This window comes from Tripterygium wilfordii, chromosome 3 (assembly GCF_013401445.1).
Source record: "Tripterygium wilfordii isolate XIE 37 chromosome 3, ASM1340144v1, whole genome shotgun sequence".
In the NCBI taxonomy this organism is placed as follows: domain Eukaryota; kingdom Viridiplantae; phylum Streptophyta; class Magnoliopsida; order Celastrales; family Celastraceae; genus Tripterygium; species Tripterygium wilfordii.
This window is the reverse complement of record NC_052234.1, coordinates 2,495,413-2,515,005: the sequence shown is the minus strand read 5'-3', so window position 1 is coordinate 2,515,005 and position 19,593 is coordinate 2,495,413. Positions and strand designations below refer to the sequence as shown.

Below are 19,593 nucleotides of genomic sequence, written 5' to 3'. Positions count from 1 at the left end.
TCCAACTTTTTAAGAAGACATGATTTAATGCAATTCAACTACACAAAATAAATCATGTTATTTCAAATTTGTTCTTATTTATGACGGTACCTTTTTTCCCTTGAAACAAGGGTAATTAATCTTACAAGGGTAATTTTGAAATACAACAACAAAATTGTTAATTAATGAAGAAAAGTGACACTAGTTTTGGGACAATCCAAAATAGAAAGAAGGACTAAGAAAATGGGACGAAGGGAGTATTTGTTTAAAATGGGACGGATGAAGTATTTATTTTCCCAAAATGTTATCTGTTTCATCATACTCATTTGCAAGAAACAGATAACATATGACGTATATTCGTGGGCATGGTGGACCACCGTCGTCAGGCCACTGACCCACTAAATAGAAGTGTCGGAGCACCATGACCAATCCCCAGTCATCATTTGCTATCGTCACCTATTGATACTATTAGAATTTGACCTTGAAGTCGTGACCAATCATGAAAAAAAGTGTTCGATCCAGTTGTCAGAGACGTCGCCGTTGCAAATCCAACACCATGAGAGTGTAACCCAAACTTAAGTGCATCATTCCCATCCATTGGCTCATCGGAATAGTCGTCGGAGGAGGAAGCTTCGATTTAAATGTCAAATGAGGAAGATGTGAAAATAATGATATTTTTGTAAATAAAATAAATATTTGTACCTTCTTATCTTTTGTAAAATATTTTTAATGCAGGGCACTTACCTCTAATTTTCCCATAAGATAAAAAGCAAAGGAGCGGTACTCTGCAACCCGAAAAACCTCGACAGTTTTGGGCGCGACGACAACTTCTCCTCTGTGTGGCTTTGTCTTTTCAACGTAACGACAACCATGAACGAGTCTGACAACGATAAACCATCGTCGGGTGCGTATCTTCACTTCATCTTCTTCTGAATAAAACCCTAATCGTTCGCAAACTATTCCCGCCTTTGCCTTGGAAATCGAGTGTAATATAGATGTTCTAATATCTGTTATCTTCAATGATGTTTCCTGCTGTTACTTTTGATGTATTGGTTATTGGGACTTTAATTTTAAACTTTTTCTGTTCCTATTTGGGTGAACCCAATATATGTTAAAAATTTGGGTTCCATTTTTGAACTCCGAGAAAAGTTGTTGCCTACATTGGCTAATTATTACTACTTGACTATGTAGAAATCAATCGCATTATATCTGTTTCTTTTGGCTATCTTTTTTCTTTCTTTATTTTGTTTTGGGTCAATTTGTACAATCTCCTAGCGTTGGAGGTGGCAGAAAAAATTCATGAATTCTGACTTTTAACTGTTTGTAATTTTGGAATATGGGAAATCTTTCTGAATTTAGTACGGAAGGCACTTGACAAACCTGCAGAACGCCATAATTCACATAATAAACCGGGGCTGAAGAAACAGTGTCATGTCGTTCAACCAAGTGTTTCTTCTGGTGTGGTTAGTATCATCTACTGACTTTTTTTTTTAAAAAAAAACACCATGTGAAAGAATTATTTACAGTGGTTCCCGTTACCATTTGGTTTGTTTTCAGCCGGAGAATGGGACGGAAAGAGATGATACAGATGCTATTCACAGAAATGGGACTGGGATTGGCAACACTCCTCGGAACGCTGGCATGGGAAGTGCTCACGAAATTCGTTTAGAGGGTGGGGATGATGATGATATGCAAGACTCAGATTGGGAAAATGGTTCAATTTCCAGCCTGAATCAGAGAGGGGATTGTTTTGATGACCACATTAAAGAGGTGACCATTGAATTTAATGAAGCTCCAGATTCTTCTGGACAGAAGCCTGTTCGTCGAGCATCTGCCGAAGATAAGGTGAAGTGCTCCTCCTTGCTATAGTAATCCATATGGTGTTGATGTTATAAATGGTTGAGTTTTGTTGAATGAATTTCAAAGCGTTTGCTTTCTCTTATCCTATAGGAGTTGGCTGAGCTTGTGCATAAGGTCCATTTACTTTGCTTACTTGCGAGGGGAAGAATAATTGACAATGCTTGTGATGATCCACTTATCCAGGTCAAACTTGTATTTGCTTTTATTTTATATTAGAATCTTTTTGCAGATGTCTATCATTTTTTATGGCATCTCGTATTCTATTATGGCAAAATTGGGCCCATACCCGATGTAATGACCCCAACTCTATTAATGCCATCATGTGATCCATTTAGTTTTGGAAGATTCGTTGTCAGGTGAAGTTTCTGATGTGTAAGAAAATTTGGTGTTCCTGGCAGGCTTCCTTAATCTCTTTGCTACCAGCCAAGTTGTTGAAGTTATCGGAGGTCTCAAAACTTACTGTCCATGCTTTATCTCCCCTTATGAGTTGGGTACGGTTATGTGTGTTTTCTGAGGGCATTTATTCTATTGCATTTGGTGCATTACTTTGCTTGCCTTATTTGGTTTGACACCTTTGTTGGAAACATGCAGTTTCATGATAACTTTCATGTTACAAGTTCTGTTGGGAGGAAGAGATCATTTCACTCAGCTTTGTGTCTCGCTACTGAAACTCGTGGAGGAACTTTAGAGGAGGTAATATCTTGATCTCTAATCTATTACAAAATTCTGCTTGAAGACCTCTTGAATCTTCTCATTATTAGCTTACTTACATTAAAGATTTTAGTGTGTAAGTGGCCTAAATTGCTCATTTTGTTCCCAAATCTTTTCCCCCGCCTTATTTTTTTCGTCTATAAAATGTTATGCTTTCAAGCCTGATGTAAATCTAGCTGGAATGATGCTGAATGAACCATTCTGTTTTGGTTATTTTTCAAGATTATGATGGATTTGCAAGACTGAATTCTAATGCTATGCAATTTTTGTATGTAATAGTGACAAGGATTCAGGTTACAAATTTCAAAATGATAGATGGCATCAATTGGTGCTTTTGAGAATAATGTATATAGTTGTAATCTAGATGCAGCTTCGAACCACAAATTTCTAGTTAAACTGCTATGATAGGAAATGATGAGTACAAGGTGCAGTTCAAAGGTTAACTGATTTGTCTTGAAAATTATATAAAATAAATATATTTATTTTGATTATTCTATGTAGAACTTAAAGGCTCAATCTACTTGCAGATTGCGGCATTGTTTGTGGCATTATTAAGAGGTTTGAAGTTTACCACTCGGTATGTCACTATAATAAGATTGCAAAATGTTATCCCTTGGTTGATGATTTTCACCCTGTTGGTATCACTTAAAGTTTCTCCATTTAAAAATTCTGTTTTGGAAATTCTTGATGTGTAAGATTATGCCCTGAGCCCTAAGATATTTCCTTGAGAAAAAAAAATTAACTAAATAAAATCTGATATCGTAAAGCTCCTCTAAGACTGAAACATTTTCTTTTTGTTCTTGTATCACCTCTTTCTTTGATGATATCCTGTCTGCATGACTGCGGACAATTGAAACTGGCCTTTGCAACATCAATCTGATATCCATTCACAATTTCACATCCATTACACATAAATAAGATTTGTTAATGGATGTTTATGATTTCGTATGGTAATGAACAAAGTGGTCAGAGTATAAAGATGGCTATAGCTACTGGATCAATACATGATCCTCACTGGTCATTTATGGATCACCTATTAGTTTAATCCGCTTTTGGCATAACCAGTTCGTGAACATATTTGGTTATACATGTCTCTAGGAATTAATGTCTGCTACAAACTACTAAAATTAAAGTCATTGAGACTGTCTTAATTTAGACATTTTGGTTCACATTTCTTCGAGTCTGAACATTTACAGAATAAGAAAGGCTCATAATTCAAGGTGGACTCAGTTTTTTAGATGGTTATACATCGTGATTATGATTATCGGTTTTTCCTGCTCAAAAAGAAATTGTGTGGTTTCTGCTGAAGAGAATGATTTCAAACTTTTTATTCTTTTAAATTTTAATTATGAAGTGAATGTAAGCGGTGTAATAATTTTGATACATACATCTTTGGATTCTTGTCCTAAATATTCTTTTCAAAATTCTCTAAGGTGAATATGAGTCAAGATTGCTGTTCAATAAAATTAACAGTAGGGCTGGCAAACTCTTTTTTTTGGTATGGGGCTGGCGAACTTGCTCCTGGTGGAATTTTTATTTTTATTTTTCACTTTTGTTGATTCTCATTTCAGATGTTGCTTATCTTCCCATGCTTTATATAGTTTACAGATCATGACGATGATACTTAAGAGCTTATCCATTACTAAGCGCATCTATAATTTCCAGGTTTGTGTCCATTCTTGATGTTGCCTCCTCAAAACCAAGTATTGGCAGATATGAAAATTCAAGTCAAGATGCATGTAGAGTGCGTAGGGGGATATTCAATTCTTCAACAGTGATGGTGGATAAAACTAGACAGGTTCCTATATCTCCGGCTAGATCTGTGAACATTGAAAATGACAGCATGTGTGAAAGCTCTTCGAGGACCTCATGCAAAAGTAAGGATGGCTCTAGAGGCAATAATACTCGATCCAAAGATTCTTCTGTTTTCATTGAGCTAAATAATAGACTGGTTGATTCTTCAGCCCCTGAGGCACAGTCTGACGATTCTAAAGCATTCCTGAAGGAGAAATCTCAAGGTTCAAAGAGGAAAGGAGATCTTGAATTTGAGATGCAGCTTGAGATGGCTCTTGCTGCAACTGCTGCTGGGACTACTGACAATAGCACGTCATCAGATGTGAAAAACATCAATTGTAGTTTATCTAGTGAGTCTTCAGCTCTTAAAAGATTAAGAAGAAATAAAAATAAAGAATCTCCTTCTTCCTCCACGGGAATATCTATAGCTGTAGGAGCGGGCAAAGTAGGGTCTCCACTACATTGGGCGGAAGTATTCTGCACTGGCGAGATGTCGACAGGAAAGTGGGTTCATGTTGATGCTGTCAACGCAATTATAGATGGAGAGCAGAGGATCGAAGCTGCTGCTGCTGCATGCAAAACATCTTTGAGATATGTTGTCGCTTTCGCTGGCCGTGGAGCTAAAGATGTGACCCGCAGGTTTGCATCCCTTCTGATTTTGCAATTATTCTGTTTGTGTGAATTGTGATGTACCTTAGCTAAATGTTATCCCTCCTGAGCTTAGTTGTAAGTACAGGTTGTCAGCCTTCTTCTGCAAGAGTATGTCACTGTTTTCTTTTCACATTTTTTAGTTTTTTTTATTGATAGTCCTTGAATCTAAGACACTAAGACCCACCTACTACACCCATCCCTTTATGACATTAGTTCAATCCCTATGAACTCGAGTTCATTTTGATGTTTAGGACATTCTAATATGTGGATATTTGCTCCTATCTCTCTCAAATGAAATTTCGCCTTTGAAATCTTCCATTCGGAGTCCATAAAGGAACTTTGGATGACCTTGGAGATATGAAGCATGTTTGCAATTGGAAAATTTATATCAAAACATCTCTTTTCTCTAAGAAACTGTTTGATGCCTTCCACTCTAAGATGGTTGATTCCCACTGAACCACTCTCTTTTTTAAAATTGTGAATGCTCAAGTTACTCAGTATCTCAATCTTTGTTGGACCTGATCAGTTCCAAAATGGACAAAGTATTCAAATATTCCTTTCTAGACAACCCGTGTTACTTGTTTCCTGCTAGATACAGTTACAATTACTTAGAAAAGTGTTTTTAATTATTTTTTTAAGCCTTAAAGAGGTTAGCGTAAGTAACCAAAATTTTATGCACTCAACATCATCCAGAGTTGTGTCATGTTAATAATACAGGTACTGTATGCAATGGTACAAGATAGCATCACAACGGATTAATTCAACTTGGTGGGATGCAGTATTGGCACCATTGAGGGAGGTTGAGTCCAGGGAAACTGGAGGTGTAATCCATGTGGAGAAAAACCATGTTGACACATCAGATGCACATAGGTAGTTATTATCATCCACACTTACTGATAATCCCACCCAAGAAAATCTTTCAGGGAAGATTGAAAGAGAACATTTTGAAATGAGTACTATTGTTTCTACCAGGAATTATCTTGAAGATATGGAGTTGGAAATTAGAGCACTCACTGAGCCTCTTCCGACAAATATGCAGGTATGGTAATGGGTAAGGAAAGACAGACATGGATCTCAGAACTTATTGTGCCAATATTCTCTTTTAAAAATTCATTTGCTTGATGCAGGCCTACAGAAATCATCAGTTGTATGCAGTTGAAAAATGGCTTACAAAACATCAAATACTCCATCCGAAGGGTCCAATTTTGGGTTTTTGTTCCAGTCATCCAGTTTACCCTCGGGATTGTGTTCAAACACTTAGGACCAAACAGAGATGGCTGCGGGAAGGGCTGCGGGTTAAAGCTGAGGAAGTGCCAGCCAAGGTAAATTTTCGCTAATGTGCATGGCTATGCTAATATAAATTTTATTACGCATTTGTGATGGCTCATCAGCATAAATTGGCTTATTTTTTACAGGTGTTAAAACATTCTGCCAAGCTTAAAAAAGTACAGTTATCAGAGGATGATGGTTATGGTGAAGTTGATTCTAAAGGAATTGTTGAACTTTATGGGAAGTGGCAACTAGAACCATTGATTCTACCCCATGCTGTGAATGGGATTGTGCCAAAGGTGAATTTATTTATTTAATTTTTTTTTTATGTTCATGCTGAAAAGATAAGATAGTTTGTATAAGACAAGCAATTAGCTTCTTAATATTATCCCCTACGAGACATCCAATTAACTCTTAATATTATCCCTCATTCTTTCTTTCTATGATGAGTTGTATCACTGCTGACATTTCTACTTCTGATTTGACATCTAGAATGAGTATGGTGATGTCGAGGTGTGGTCAGAGAAATGTCTTCCCCCAGGGACTGTGCATGTGAGGTTGCCTAGGGCATTTTCTGTTGCCAAAAAGCTGGGAGTTGATTACGCACCTGCCATGGTTGGTTTCGAATTTAGGAACGGCCGCTGTATACCTGTTTTTGATGGTATTGTGGTGTGTGCTGAGTTCAAGGATGCAATATTGGAGGTAAATGTAGTGCACTTTTTGGTGTATTGTTTTTTTTGGAAGTGTGCGAATCTCATAATAACATTTCGTCATGACTTTTGGAACTTTAATTTTTGGTTCTCCGTATAAAATCAGTATTTTTACAGCGCAACACTTTTGAGTCAAAAAATTTTCCTCAAAGGATGACACTGTTTTTCCTTTCAATGAGTGTGATATATCATCATCACCCGAATATTTTATCCCATACGGGGTCGGCTACATGAGTATAAGAAAATCAACGGAAATATACTATGTGATATCAATTTTTTTGCACACTGGTCATATCACGGGAATCCGTTAATGTGTGTGATATATGAAATACTAAATTTTAGAAGGAAAAGGATGAAATAAATCTAAGGAGTTTTGAAGAATACTATGTGAAATTAATATCAAACAGCTTTTCTGCAGCAAATTATGTTTTCTTTTTCACTCTGAACGTTTTATGCATCGTTATGTCCCATGACTGCTAATGTTTATGTGTGGTGAATTCTTTATATTTTCACAACGTTTGATAAATTGCAGCAACATTCCATAAACTGATTCTGTATACCCCTTGATTTCTTGTAACACAGGCATTTGCCGGAGAAGAAGAGAGAAGAGAGGCCGAAGAAAAGAAAAGAAATGAAGCAAAAGCCATCTCTAGGTGGTATCAACTTCTTTCGTCAGTTGTAACTCGGCAAAGATTGAACAACCGCTATGGAGAGAATTCATCATCACAAATGCCTAGCAATATCCAGAAAGTGAACATGGAATCAAATTCACCGGTTGGTGGCCAGCATGACGCGCACTCTCTGGACTGCCAGAATGAAGGCAGAAACAAAAGGAAATCGAGTAATCCATCTGTGGCAGTTGTAGAAGACCATGAACATGTATTTTGGATGGAAGAACAGAGTTCTGGTGAAAGCAATTCAGTCAGTATAAAACGCTGTAGTTGTGGATTTTCTGTCCAAGTGGAGGAATTATGACCTTGTTATTGACATTTTGTTTTGCTTGAGTTATGAGTTATGACTGGTTTATTGCTCAAATCTTATCATTTGTCATCGTTCTGGAAGGGTCGGGGCGGATCTAGTCAGGTACGAATTGCCATCCCGGATCCTAAAACCAAACAAAATGTACCAGCAACAACAAACTATTGATGCTTTTCACTTCGTACAAATTTTGTACTCGAAGAAAAATAAAAGGATGTGCAATTGTGAAGGAAAAACAATCAAGCAAACCACTAAAAGAACACTAGTAACGGTCAAATTCCTGCAAACCTTAAAAACATCACCTATTCTACATGAAAACTAACAACATCAATTGGTCTACAATCACATAAAACCAACAGGAGGTCAGAAGCTACTGCACAAATACTAAAAACTGCGGATTCTAATTTTCAACACTCACTTCGTTCACAACAGGCTTTACCTTCGGAGGCCGACCCCTTGGCCTCCCAGTCCCTGTCGCCATCTCCACTGTGATTGTAGCAGTACCAACCACGCTTCCACTTGGCTTCGCCATCTTCCGAGGCCTTCCTCTTGGCTTTCCACTACCCGTGGCCACTTTTGGCTTCACCGGTTTTGGTGGCGCATTTGGGTCCTTTGGTGGGCGGCCCCTAGGCCTAGACAAGGTTAGGACAGCATCCGATGCTAATGGATCCTTGGGCTTGGGAGGCCTGCCACGACCACGTCTGGGAGGTGAATTGGGGTCTGCCTTCATGTAGTTATTTTTCCAAAATACAAGCTCCCCTGTATCCTTCATTTTATTTAGGTGATGTGAGAGCAGCGTAGAGTGTCCAGCTGGCAAGTCCCCATACTTTGATTCAATGTACTTTGATATGGATGTCTTGTTTGATCCGTTATTCTCATTGAGCACTGCAATGGCTTCCAAAATCATCTATATACAACAAAAACAACTAGAACTAAATGGGACGACAGGAGAATGTCCTATGGAATAAATTCACAAAGCAAACTCCATAGGCAAATTTATCACAGAGATTTGCAACTCTTGGCTGTGGGGTCGATGCATATTTTGCTTTCAGAACATTTTTGTCTCCTGGAATACAAACATACAAACAACAACAAGAACAATTTCCACCGGAGAACTAGAACGAGATGTGACAAAAGTTACGGAGAAGAAAATAAGTATATCCAGAGGAGCTGAAGTTCAAACCAAAAAGAATCAATCAAAATGAGTTTGAATCTGAGTGGGGTTTTCTTGAAAAAATTTACAGTTTCACCCACACATATATGCTGAATTAGGAATCTGGGATCAAAGATGCCATATTTGATGGAAGATGAATATTAATCAAGGAACCCAACAAAAAAACTCATCACATTCTATTAAAAAAAAGGGCAAATTTTTTATGAGTATCAAAATTTAAGATCAAAGTAACAAAAAAAATTAGTAAAGAGGACAAGAAGAAGAAGAAGAAGTGGGTTTGGAGAATGAAGGAAACTAGTTGTAAAACGTCCTATTCTTCCTTCCTTCACAATTGAAAGAGAGAAAATCTGACAAACCAATACTGGAAAAATAAAGAATATTGCAGAAGGTCGAACCAATCTAGATTAGGGTTTTCCCAAAACTGCATCTTTCTTGCAGTTCTCAAGTAGAATTCAACTTTTACAAAGAATTAATTAAGAAAGAAACAACAAAAAAACCTCATATGCATGAAATTCCCAAATTAACAAAAGCATAATTCACTAACAGCAAAATGGGTTTTCGGGACAAAGAATTTCACAAAAATTTCTACTGAAAAACATATCATCAACTAAAACAAACTAGACTAACACGAAAGAAGCTCAATTAATAATCTGTAAAAAGAAAAATTTAATTATCACTAGAGATGATGATATGGAGACTGAAGACGATGTACCTCCGGGTATGGAGGGAGTGAAGGAGGCTTATTTACTTCTTCAGTGGCCATTAATCTTTCGCGACACTGATTCGCAGACAGAGCTATAGAAACCACAAGTGAAGAGAACGAGTTTGCCCGTCCTCACCCGGTGAGTCGCCACCTGAGGCAGGTCCTAGTCCGACAAAGCAATTCACTGTCCATCCTATTTTTATCGCGAAGCAGCTATTCCATTGAAGACGTGGATTTGAGTGGATATATTTTGACGGCTGGGATGAAGATCCAACGGTCAAGAACTGTCTCAAGGTTTTGTCATTTCGGATCCATGACGTGGCATGCAACTATGAAGCCTAGTTTATCCATTGTTTTGGGTGGGATTTGATTTTGTTCTCATCAATATAAAGCCTGGCCCCCACAAAAGCGAAAAAGACAACTAAAGCTACACTGACTGAATAACAAAACTTTTTCCGATCCCGATAATTTAATTTGTCCGATTTGAATTAAATCAGATTTAGACATGTTGGCGAAAAAGACAACTAAAGCTACATTGACTGACTGAATAACAAAACTTTTTTCGATCCGGATAATTTAATTTGTCCGATTTGAATTAAATCAGATTTGGACATGTCGATCCTATTTAGGAGTGTTATCAACTATTGTGAGGTGTTGTGCGGTGCTGTGAGGTGAGTTGGAACGCAAAAAAGTGTTTGACGCATCATTTTTAAAACTGTGATGTGGTGTTGTGAGGTGCGTTTGATGTATCTAAATTACGATTATATTAGATGACTAATAATATTAATATGAAATCACTTAATGTTTACATTGTAAATTAATCTAAAATAAAATAATCGACTTAATTTGATTACGTAGGACAATTTAACATATATTGTAAGCGTTTGAGAGTACTGTGAGGTGTGGTGAGATGCGGTGAGGTAAAAAGTTGTGGTGCTGTGAGGTGAGTTGAAACGCAAAAGTTGTTTGGCGTGTCATAAAAAACAGTGGTGTTGTGAAGTGCGATACACCTGAACACAGTTGAAACACACTGCCAAACCCTACAGTTATAAGTTCGAAATCTGAGTTTAAACACAAATTTTTATCCGATTTAAAATCAGGTCCGAGTCCAGACACAGACATCTTGTCCGATTTACTTGTCCGGACCCTAATCCGGATTAGTTTATTGTTGGATTTATTTGTCCAAATTTAAACGAATCTGAGTTTCAATCAATTTAGTGCATCCGAAATTCAATCCAGGTTAGAATTCGGACATGTAAATATATCGTAAACAAGTGTTGTTGACTGACCCGAAACAGATTTTTTGCCACTCTTACTAACAAGACACATAAATGAATAAAATAAATAAAAACAATTTAAAAATAAAATAATAAGCAAGGAATCTTCAATAACCTCCATTAGAGAAGAGTAATCTTACATCCATTCTAAATGAAACTCTCATTTTACTCTAAATTTATATGCTATAGGATCCACTTAACCTCTAACCCTTCACATTAATTAGGGATTGAATGGGGGCTTTCATCCATCAAAACCCCATTTCAACTGGACTGCTACAGAAGAAAATGAACAACTTCTCACCATTATCAATTCTAAGTAGCTTTTCTTCTAGTGCCTTTGAGCTGATCTAATGAACAACTGCTCTTCCTTTAATTCTTCCAACATCTCGTCAAGTGCAGTCGTGTGTTTAACACAATCCAACACCATTTCCCTCTAAACTTAGAACTGTGTCAAGAAGAATGCTATTGATGTTACATTCATGATTGCAAAAAATGCTACCAGTCACCATCATCTGTATAGTTGCAGGAGACAGAAGAGCTTCTACCTGTTATGCTTCCATCTTTAGGGCTTCTCCATCAGTCTCAATTCTTCTTCATTCTCATATTCAGAAACCTTTATACGATTTATTTCCAACTCCTTCTCAAGCTCTTGCTCCTCCTCTACTTTGATCATACGCTCATTCAAAAGCTGTAAGGTTTCCTGGTCATATTCAGATAGTTCTTCCACCATTTTTTGTATTATAGAGCTAAGAGCTTCCATCTGCATTGCTGCCTTCTCTTCTTGAAGCCTTGTTATCATAGCCATTGTTTGGTTGGCAGCTATTGCAGCGGTGCTCCTCTCTTCCTCCAGTTCAGCATATAAATGTTCTTAGAGCTCTTCGTTTGGCATTCAGTGAAGCTCTCAGCCATCTACTGGTTAAAACTGGATCACCACCCTTTTCTCATGTAGAAGCAGTTTCTTGTGTAAGTAACGGAGACTATGAAGAGAAATTGGTGTGTCAGGAAGCTTTTCCTCATTTCCCACCTCTTCATTGCCTGGCAAGTTTGATACAGGCCTCGAAAGATTTTCTTCTGCATCTTCTCTGATGCCAAAAGATTCAACATCAGCAAACAATTGATAATATTCATCTGCAAGACTTTTGTCATTAGGATTTTCTCCTCCATCATTTCCTTTGGTCTCGTAATCATCTTCACAGCAAGTTTCTGGGCTATGAAGTCTGCTACATTCTTTGTACTCACCTTCATTATTCTCACCATCCACAGCTTCTGAAATCAAATTTCCTTTCTGGGTACAGTTCTGTCAAATATGGGGCTTCTATGCCTTGATGTAAAAGTAAGAGAAAACCTAACACTCAACATTCACCATAATCTGATCTGTATTTCACCATTACAGCACCATACCATTCATTACAGCAAACATACGGCTACTTAGGCTTTTTTTTGGAAGAGTCCAGAACTAAGCTTACAGCCACACAACATAAACTACAATATAATAAGCTTGGTCAAGGCTTAAGAGTAACTTTGTCCAAGACCAACTTAATAAAAAGAACTTAAAACTACATAACAGATCAAACACTATAACATAAGACGCAACAGTAGCAATACACATCGAACATAAACCATGAACCAGGAAGAATCCTTACAAGCCCTAACAAGTTCAAAGCACCCCAAGAAGACTTGAACAGCAGGAAAGGAGGGTAGAATTTGCTGTTCAAGCTTCCATTGCAGCAGGAACAACTGCAAACCTATTCAACATTTTCAAGGTTGTCTTTAAGTCACCAGTGAAATGAAAGAGATGCTTCCCGCATCCCATTGGCTTCATTGTTGTGAATTGGTAAAGAAGCCAAGCAGTCCATGCACATATGTTGGGATTCCGCCAATCTTCGATGACTTGAACAGTATCCTAATTTGGAAATCCCAGAGGCATGTAAGTCACATACAAGTTCTCTATAGGAGTGTGCACTGTTGCCAGGCTCCAAGACATGATCAACCCTCGAACACCACAGGCAGGGTGGTTTAAGGCTGAAGTAACTCGCAAATTGGACGATCAGGTATGTGAAAATAGAGTTGACAAAGAGGAGGAGGATCAGAATCCATTCAAGGATTGCATAGGTTAGAACTACAACCAGTTTGTGGGTGTTTCTATGCAACATGGTTGCAAGCTTTTTGGCCGCCATGGATGCTGCTGTTGTTTTCTTGTTGTACTCGGACCCACATACATAGAGAGAGGGGGGGGGGGGGGTGATGAAAATGGAAAGAAATAGTACAAATAAAAGAAATGTTCCCAGATAAATGAAAAGAGCAACAAAATAGTGTTACTGTATGTTGGTATAACAAGTAATCAATTGAATCTTAGGAACATATCAAAAAGAGATGGACCACCACCATCATTTGTGAGTTGGGAGGCATACATGTGTAATAATAGGGTATTGGCCGAGCTGTAACCTCACAGTTAGACAGACGCTCTCACCTTTAGAATTGTAGGATTGAATTTGATCAATTTATGTAGTTGAGTCTTCTGATCAGAAAACAAAATGAGAAGAAAAGGCTTGGGATTCTATATATTTTAAAAGAAAAGTGAAGGGAGTGGAATGATAAAACATGGGGTGCCAAACAGTGGCACACATTATGGGAAAAGTTGGTTGAGAAAAATAAAGTGGATCAAATTAGGGGGATGTGATGGGTGACGTGAGAGGCTTTTTTGTATGAATAAAGCTCTAATTAACGGTCCCTCCCTCCCTTGCGGAAGGCTATTGCTTCTATCTATTTGGTGAAGTAGTCTATGAATACAAAGAAAAAGAGGCAATGGCTTGACGCCACTGGATGGGGACCCACTATGTCCATTACCCATTTCATAGAGGGCCAAGGTGATAATGTAGGGTTGAGTCTTTATGACCGATATGACAACACACCTCCGCAACATTTAATACCTCATCATTTTGAAAACGTACGCTTCAATACTTGTCATAGCCAGAGGAAGATCAGCCTTCATCAGCGGTAGCCGAGCTCAGGAGACATTTTGGAGCAAGGAACCATACGTCTCTCTCGCCAATATGGCACCCCACCATTTTGTGGCCCAATGGATTATTTCTTTTTCACTGTACCCATCATCAGGTGGGCCACTAGTAGACCCAACAGCATTTCCTTTTGGAATTTCTGTGGGACTACTTGCATATTTTCTAAGGCTAATGAAATTACCATAACAGATTGGGAGAACTGTGTAAAAAAAAGAAAAGAAAAAGAGGGATGAGTGGGGGTGGGGGCTGTAAGCATGCACAGAAGAGAGTTGGAAAGCGAAACCGTACAGCACTCATCCTTTCTGCCTTGCTTGATGCCCGTCATGCACGTCCTGTTCAGACTTCAGAGTTATATGCTGTTGGTCCACAACCTGACAACCGTGGTCTAGATCCTCAGAAAATCGAGCATAATCCTGCTTTCAAAAGGATTCTGAGTACATTAATCAAGCGAAAAAAAAAAAAGATTGACCCATACACACATGCTGTGCACCTTCGAGTCCTTCTGAAGATCCTTAATTGAAGGAAACTCCTCTGATAACCCTTGAAGTAGAAACTTATCTAAATCTCCTGAACCATACATCTGGGAATCATAAAAGGGATTGAAACATGACAAATATTTGATCCGTAGACCCAAATGCTGCTGAGTCATAACGGAGTGACCATTTTTAAAAAAATCGATATTGGCATTCTCTCATCTCGTGCACAATCTCACTGCATTTTAGAACCAAAAGGTCCATCTAAATTGGTCAATGCGGGTAGCACTGTCTCACAATGCAGTTCACAAAGCATCTCGCACAAATAAGCTTCAGAGCGAGGCTTATGATTTTTTGATCATATATGGCAGTGTACCGTATATGGGGAGTTTGGTGCAGCATCTCGCTAGTGTATATGCTACATTGTATCTGCATCGTCATTCCGGCATTCCCTGTACCATTTACATCTGCCATGGGTTTTCAATTCTCTGTACCAATCACCAGAAACACCGAGGCTCTACATCTGATTTGTAATGGTTCCACCGTATCTGAAACAGAAATAGCAAGTAAGCTATCAATACACCAACGCCCATACACAGACAGTGAAAAAGTACAAGGAATGGAAACATGATAATAACCAAATTAGCCCACAATTGATGGTAGGAAAACTGAGAAAGTAGACCAAACAATAAACTCCTAAAAGATGTTGGATACAGTAGTTGTTATTGTATGCCAACGTATCAGGTCCAATAAATCTGCTGTGCTTTACACTAAAAATAACCCCACTTACTACTACTCTTCATTATCCCTTTTCTCTACTGGCAAAACATACACCCACAAACAGAGATGCAGTAAACATCATGTCAGCATATGATGCAAATGTTACAGTATTTCATTAGACTAAGACTCTGGAAAAACTAGGAGAAACCCCTGCCCCCACCCAACTCCCCTCCACCACATATACACACACAGACACACACCCATAAACGTGCTAAAACTTCTGGGACGGTATACTTCTCTCCATTCCTTCACCAGTTTTACAAAATCATCTCTGCTCAATCAAGCCAATTTTATTCCTTTAGGTGCAAGCGTTGTTCTAAACCACCAACTAAAATACAGATTGCATATCAGCCTTGATAACAGGTTTTATCAAGGTTGTTTGAATGCAATATAAAAGCATAAAAATGCATTTTCCATAGAATATGACATGATTTTCAGGCATACGTCACTTCCCCCTTGGCCATCATCAAAAGACTCATTGTGCCACTAATTTAAAAGATCAAACCAAGCAAAAGAAAATAGGTTCCATTTTTATTACCATATATGCAAACTGTTTCTTCACTGCAGTAGGATTGAACCATAGCAATCTAGCATCATGGGTTCAGAAAAAGGAAACAGCCTCTCCACACAGGTTTAAATCACAAGGCATACTGCTGATCCTCCCAAACCCCTTAGTGGCAGAATCTTGGTGCTCGCTGGTTCCAGTAACTGTCCTTTAAGGCTAAATCCATGACCATTAAAAGTCTCCAGAGCTCCAATAATCCACTCTTCCACATGCGGATTAGCTTCTTTTTTTTTTTTTTTAAAATTATAGAAGCCTTTCTCATTGAGATGGCAACCGTGTACTGTTCCCTTCACTTCTACAACAAAGACTTGCTATTTCAGATCTCTACTTTAGCACATTAACCACATGAGACCCTAGCTTCAATCCTTTCAAAAGCATTTCGTTGTAAAGCTGATGAGCCCTAGTCTTGTTTCCCTTCTCAATGTAGCCAGTGATCAATGCCTCATAAATTTTCTCGCTTGGGGCTACATTACTATCTTTCATTCTTCTTAAAAAAAATTCCGCTTCCTCTAGTTTTCCAAATTGGCAGAGGCATCTAATTATGGATGTGAAAACCAAGAAGCTAGGGGAGATAGACCTATACTCCATTTCATAGTAAATCTTCAGAACTTCCTGAATGTCCCCTTGTTTCCCATATCCATTAATAAGATTTGAGTATGTGTTCTCATCTGGTAAGAACCCTTTATCCAACAAAGGTGTTAGCAAGGCATTGGCCTGTTTAATATCCCCATTTTCTGAAATCGCCTTCACCATCTCGTTAAAAGTGGAGATACTTGGAACAAGTCCCCTCTCCATCAATTTCTCGCAATAGATTCTACTTTCTTCAACTCGACCAGCTTTAGCACATCCCTTGATCAGAAGATCTAAAGTCTCATCATATGGATTCAAACTCATGTTTTCCATTTCTTGGAATAAGCGATTAGCTTCGTCAACATTCCCCACCTTACAATAGGCTCCAACAAATGTAGTGTACACAAAAGAGTTTGCACTAAATCCTCTCTTAAGCATTTCTTCAAACACTTCCCATGCTGAGTGCAAATCTCCAACTCTAACTTTCGCCATAACAATCAGTGAGTAAGCAATGGTATCGAGAATCATATTCTTTTGCAACATTCTCTTCAACAGAACCATGCCTTCTTCAATTCTTGCATCCTCTAAGATCCTGAAAATTAAACTAGTATTAACAATCACGGAGGGAGAGCATCTCTTCCCATGAATCCTATCCAACATATCCACAAACTTCTGCAGTTTCCCTTCCTTGCACAGACAACTGACCATGATTCTGATGGTTACTTCGTTTGGGTAACTCCTTGTCAAAACCATATGCTCATAAATCTTCCATGCCAAACAATGTTGATCAGATGTTTGAACCACATGAATCAAAGTATTGAAACTTTTAAGACGTAGAGAGAACCCATGTTCATTTAGATAGCAGCAGACATCGAAAGCCATCTCAACCATTCTCAATTTAGCATAACCCTGCACCAGCAGATCAAACACCAAGGGACTTGAACTGGCAATCTCATAACTATCAATTAGTGATTCCACAACAGAAAATCTAGAAACATTCTCCATACTTTTCTTCAGAACAGACTCAAGCAAAGCTTGAGCATCCATGAGAAGCCGAGCACGAACTAGTATATGAATGGTGATACAGTAGGACCGAATCTCATGCTCAAAATTCTTCGTCTTTGCGGACCAGTGGAAGAAACCCAGAGCCCGTTTTGCTTCATTTGGTTCCTTCAATTGGAGCAATACTTTATCCACAAGAAAATCTGTTAATTCTACAGAGCCGAATTCCGTACTAAGAGCGTCCCAGTTGCAGCCTCTTCTTAGAGAATCGCAAATGGCATTGACAGCAATATAATCCTTTGATCCACTGAAACTATGGATCATTCTTGCCACCACTGATTCACTTAGAACGCAATGCTTGACCGACTTGGAGACCAAAGATGGAATGACTCGACGCAGTGAAGCCATGCCTGCAATCTTATCGTTGCAATGGTATTATAGTACAAAGCACAGGTTGAGAACACAAAGCCTTGTTGATGATCAAACCATCTGATATAAATGATTTCACGAAAGTAACAGGAGCGCCAAGATAATCAAAACCCAAATCCTAAACTCCAAACATTACAAACAAATTGGGCTTCTCTGATCTCTCATTATCGGTCAGTGCCCTAGCTAGATTGGGCATTTGAGTGGTCTTCATCTTCAAGCAATGGGCTTCAGCCTTCAAGTCAATTGGGCTCACTCATCACATTGGCCCAGATTTAGTTGTTATATTTTGAGTCCAGTCCACTATACAATTAATTAATCTTAAAAATATATAATTATATACATTTTTTGGATAAAGACTTTGGTGATAATGATATATATAATTCGGTCCATTCAATTAACCGTAACATATTATAAATTTTTTGAAAAACCAATCGTTTCATAAATTACAAAAAAAGTAAAACAAACCGACCCAATCGAATTTGTAAAAAAATAATAATAAAAATAAACCACCATCAGTCAAGGTGATTGATTGTTTTAACGATTATTTTGAACATCTTTAATATTATGATTATTGCATATGGTATGAAATATCTAAAAAACTTGGAAAATAACAATACGTATTCCATAGGCCACTTCGTAGGGTGATCCTTGGGTATCTATTGTGCGCGTACTCGGTGTCCAAGTTATTTTGGTATTCTAGTAATAGTTTGACAACCATTTAGTACTATGTTGGAGATCTTCACAATATGATGCATTTGGGATTTGTTGTAGTAGGAGTTTCTAGACGCGAGAATCTACAATCAATAATTTGTTGATAGGGCAAACGACAATCACGACCTTCGTAATGAGCACAACATAGGGTACTTCAGAAAACGTCTTTGTAGGAGGCATTGGGTAGAGTGAACATAGTTGAGAGAGCACTAGAGACATCACATAGAGTGGACATGGGCGAGTGAGTGTTAGGTTCTAGGAGTGTCGTGTTGAGTAAATATGGACGAGGGAGTGATAGGAGCATCACGTAGACAGAACATGATCGAGCGAGTAGTATGGGCATCATGTACATTGAACATGTTAGAGAGTGTTATAGAAACATCGCATATACCGAATATGGTTGAGTAGTCTGTAGGAGCATTGTGTAGACCAAACATGGACATGAATTATAGCATTATCGATTGAAACTCTCGTGGACCTTGTAGTGTAGATTTGTTCATAGACAGTTTTAAACCCGACAAGAAGACCTAGAAGTAGCTCAAATTGGCCGCACTTTTTGAATTTGCATTCCTAATGTGTGTTAGATTAGATTCAGTGCCTCAATTTTGTATGTCCTGATGTATTCTTAGTACTTAAATATCAATATTGCAAAAAAAAAAAAAAAAAAAAAACAAAAACAAGAACAAAGGTGCACATACAGTTGAAACATAGGCTGTTATGTGGCACTTTATCAACTGAGCTCAATGCTATTCATGACTGGAAATTCCCAAATAAAATCATCTCCGTTCTAGTAACATGTAAAACTCAATGGACTATTTCATAAAAAATAAAAAAAAATAAAAAAACCTAGAGGCCTCACAGGTTTGAATCCATTTAGCTGCATAATTTGCAGCAAGAAAACTATTACTAAGAGGTTGCAAAAAATCAACTACTTCAATAA

The 19,593-nt window shown here is 38.1% G+C and overlaps 3 protein-coding genes and 1 pseudogene across 3 annotated transcripts; 1 reads left to right on the top strand and 3 right to left on the bottom strand.

Annotated features, from left to right (window-relative positions):
* Window positions 1–727: 727 nt before the first annotated feature.
* On the top strand, window positions 728–8,009 carry LOC119993509 (DNA repair protein RAD4-like). The gene is made up of 14 exons (XM_038840671.1): window positions 728–883; window positions 1,339–1,442; window positions 1,537–1,824; window positions 1,930–2,022; window positions 2,238–2,330; window positions 2,431–2,532; window positions 3,078–3,127; window positions 4,216–4,983; window positions 5,713–5,865; window positions 5,968–6,034; window positions 6,123–6,317; window positions 6,411–6,563; window positions 6,757–6,966; window positions 7,557–8,009. Exons 1-14 carry the CDS (start codon window positions 850–852, stop codon window positions 7,947–7,949), a joined length of 2,703 nt encoding a protein of 900 aa, XP_038696599.1. The 5' UTR covers window positions 728–849; the 3' UTR covers window positions 7,950–8,009.
* Window positions 8,010–8,149: 140 nt separating this feature from the next.
* On the bottom strand, window positions 8,150–10,039 carry LOC119993519 (HMG-Y-related protein A-like). The gene is made up of 2 exons (XM_038840685.1): window positions 9,839–10,039; window positions 8,150–8,859 (listed from the first exon to the last, which is right to left on the bottom strand). Exons 1-2 carry the CDS (start codon window positions 9,887–9,889, stop codon window positions 8,353–8,355), a joined length of 558 nt encoding a protein of 185 aa, XP_038696613.1. The 5' UTR covers window positions 9,890–10,039; the 3' UTR covers window positions 8,150–8,352.
* A 1,221-nt stretch (window positions 10,040–11,260) lies between these two features.
* On the bottom strand, window positions 11,261–13,283 carry LOC119993373 (annotated as a pseudogene).
* Window positions 13,284–14,640: 1,357 nt separating this feature from the next.
* On the bottom strand, window positions 14,641–18,034 carry LOC119989673 (pentatricopeptide repeat-containing protein At1g66345, mitochondrial). Its single transcript, XM_038835338.1, has 2 exons — window positions 15,915–18,034; window positions 14,641–15,144 (listed from the first exon to the last, which is right to left on the bottom strand). Exon 1 carries the CDS (start codon window positions 17,919–17,921, stop codon window positions 16,266–16,268), a length of 1,656 nt encoding a protein of 551 aa, XP_038691266.1. The 5' UTR covers window positions 17,922–18,034; the 3' UTR covers window positions 14,641–15,144; window positions 15,915–16,265.
* Between the last annotated feature and the right edge of the window lie 1,559 nt (window positions 18,035–19,593).

Excerpts from the sequence above, each read along its gene's own strand:
- LOC119993509 (XM_038840671.1), top strand. The coding sequence starts at position 850 with ATGAACGAGTCTGACAACGATAAACCATCGTCGG. Across the intron at positions 2,023-2,237 it reads GTGATGATCCACTTATCCAG|GCTTCCTTAATCTCTTTGCT; the intron begins GTCAAACTTGTA and ends TGTTCCTGGCAG. Across the intron at positions 4,984-5,712 it reads GCTAAAGATGTGACCCGCAG|GTACTGTATGCAATGGTACA; the intron begins GTTTGCATCCCT and ends TTAATAATACAG.
- LOC119993519 (XM_038840685.1), bottom strand. The coding sequence starts at position 9,889 with ATGGCCACTGAAGAAGTAAATAAGCCTCCTTCACTCCCTCCATACCCG. Across the intron at positions 8,860-9,838 it reads CACTCCCTCCATACCCGGAG|ATGATTTTGGAAGCCATTGC; the intron begins GTACATCGTCTT and ends TGTTGTATATAG.
- LOC119989673 (XM_038835338.1), bottom strand. The coding sequence starts at position 17,921 with ATGGCTTCACTGCGTCGAGTCATTCCATCTTTGGTCTCCAAGTCGGTC.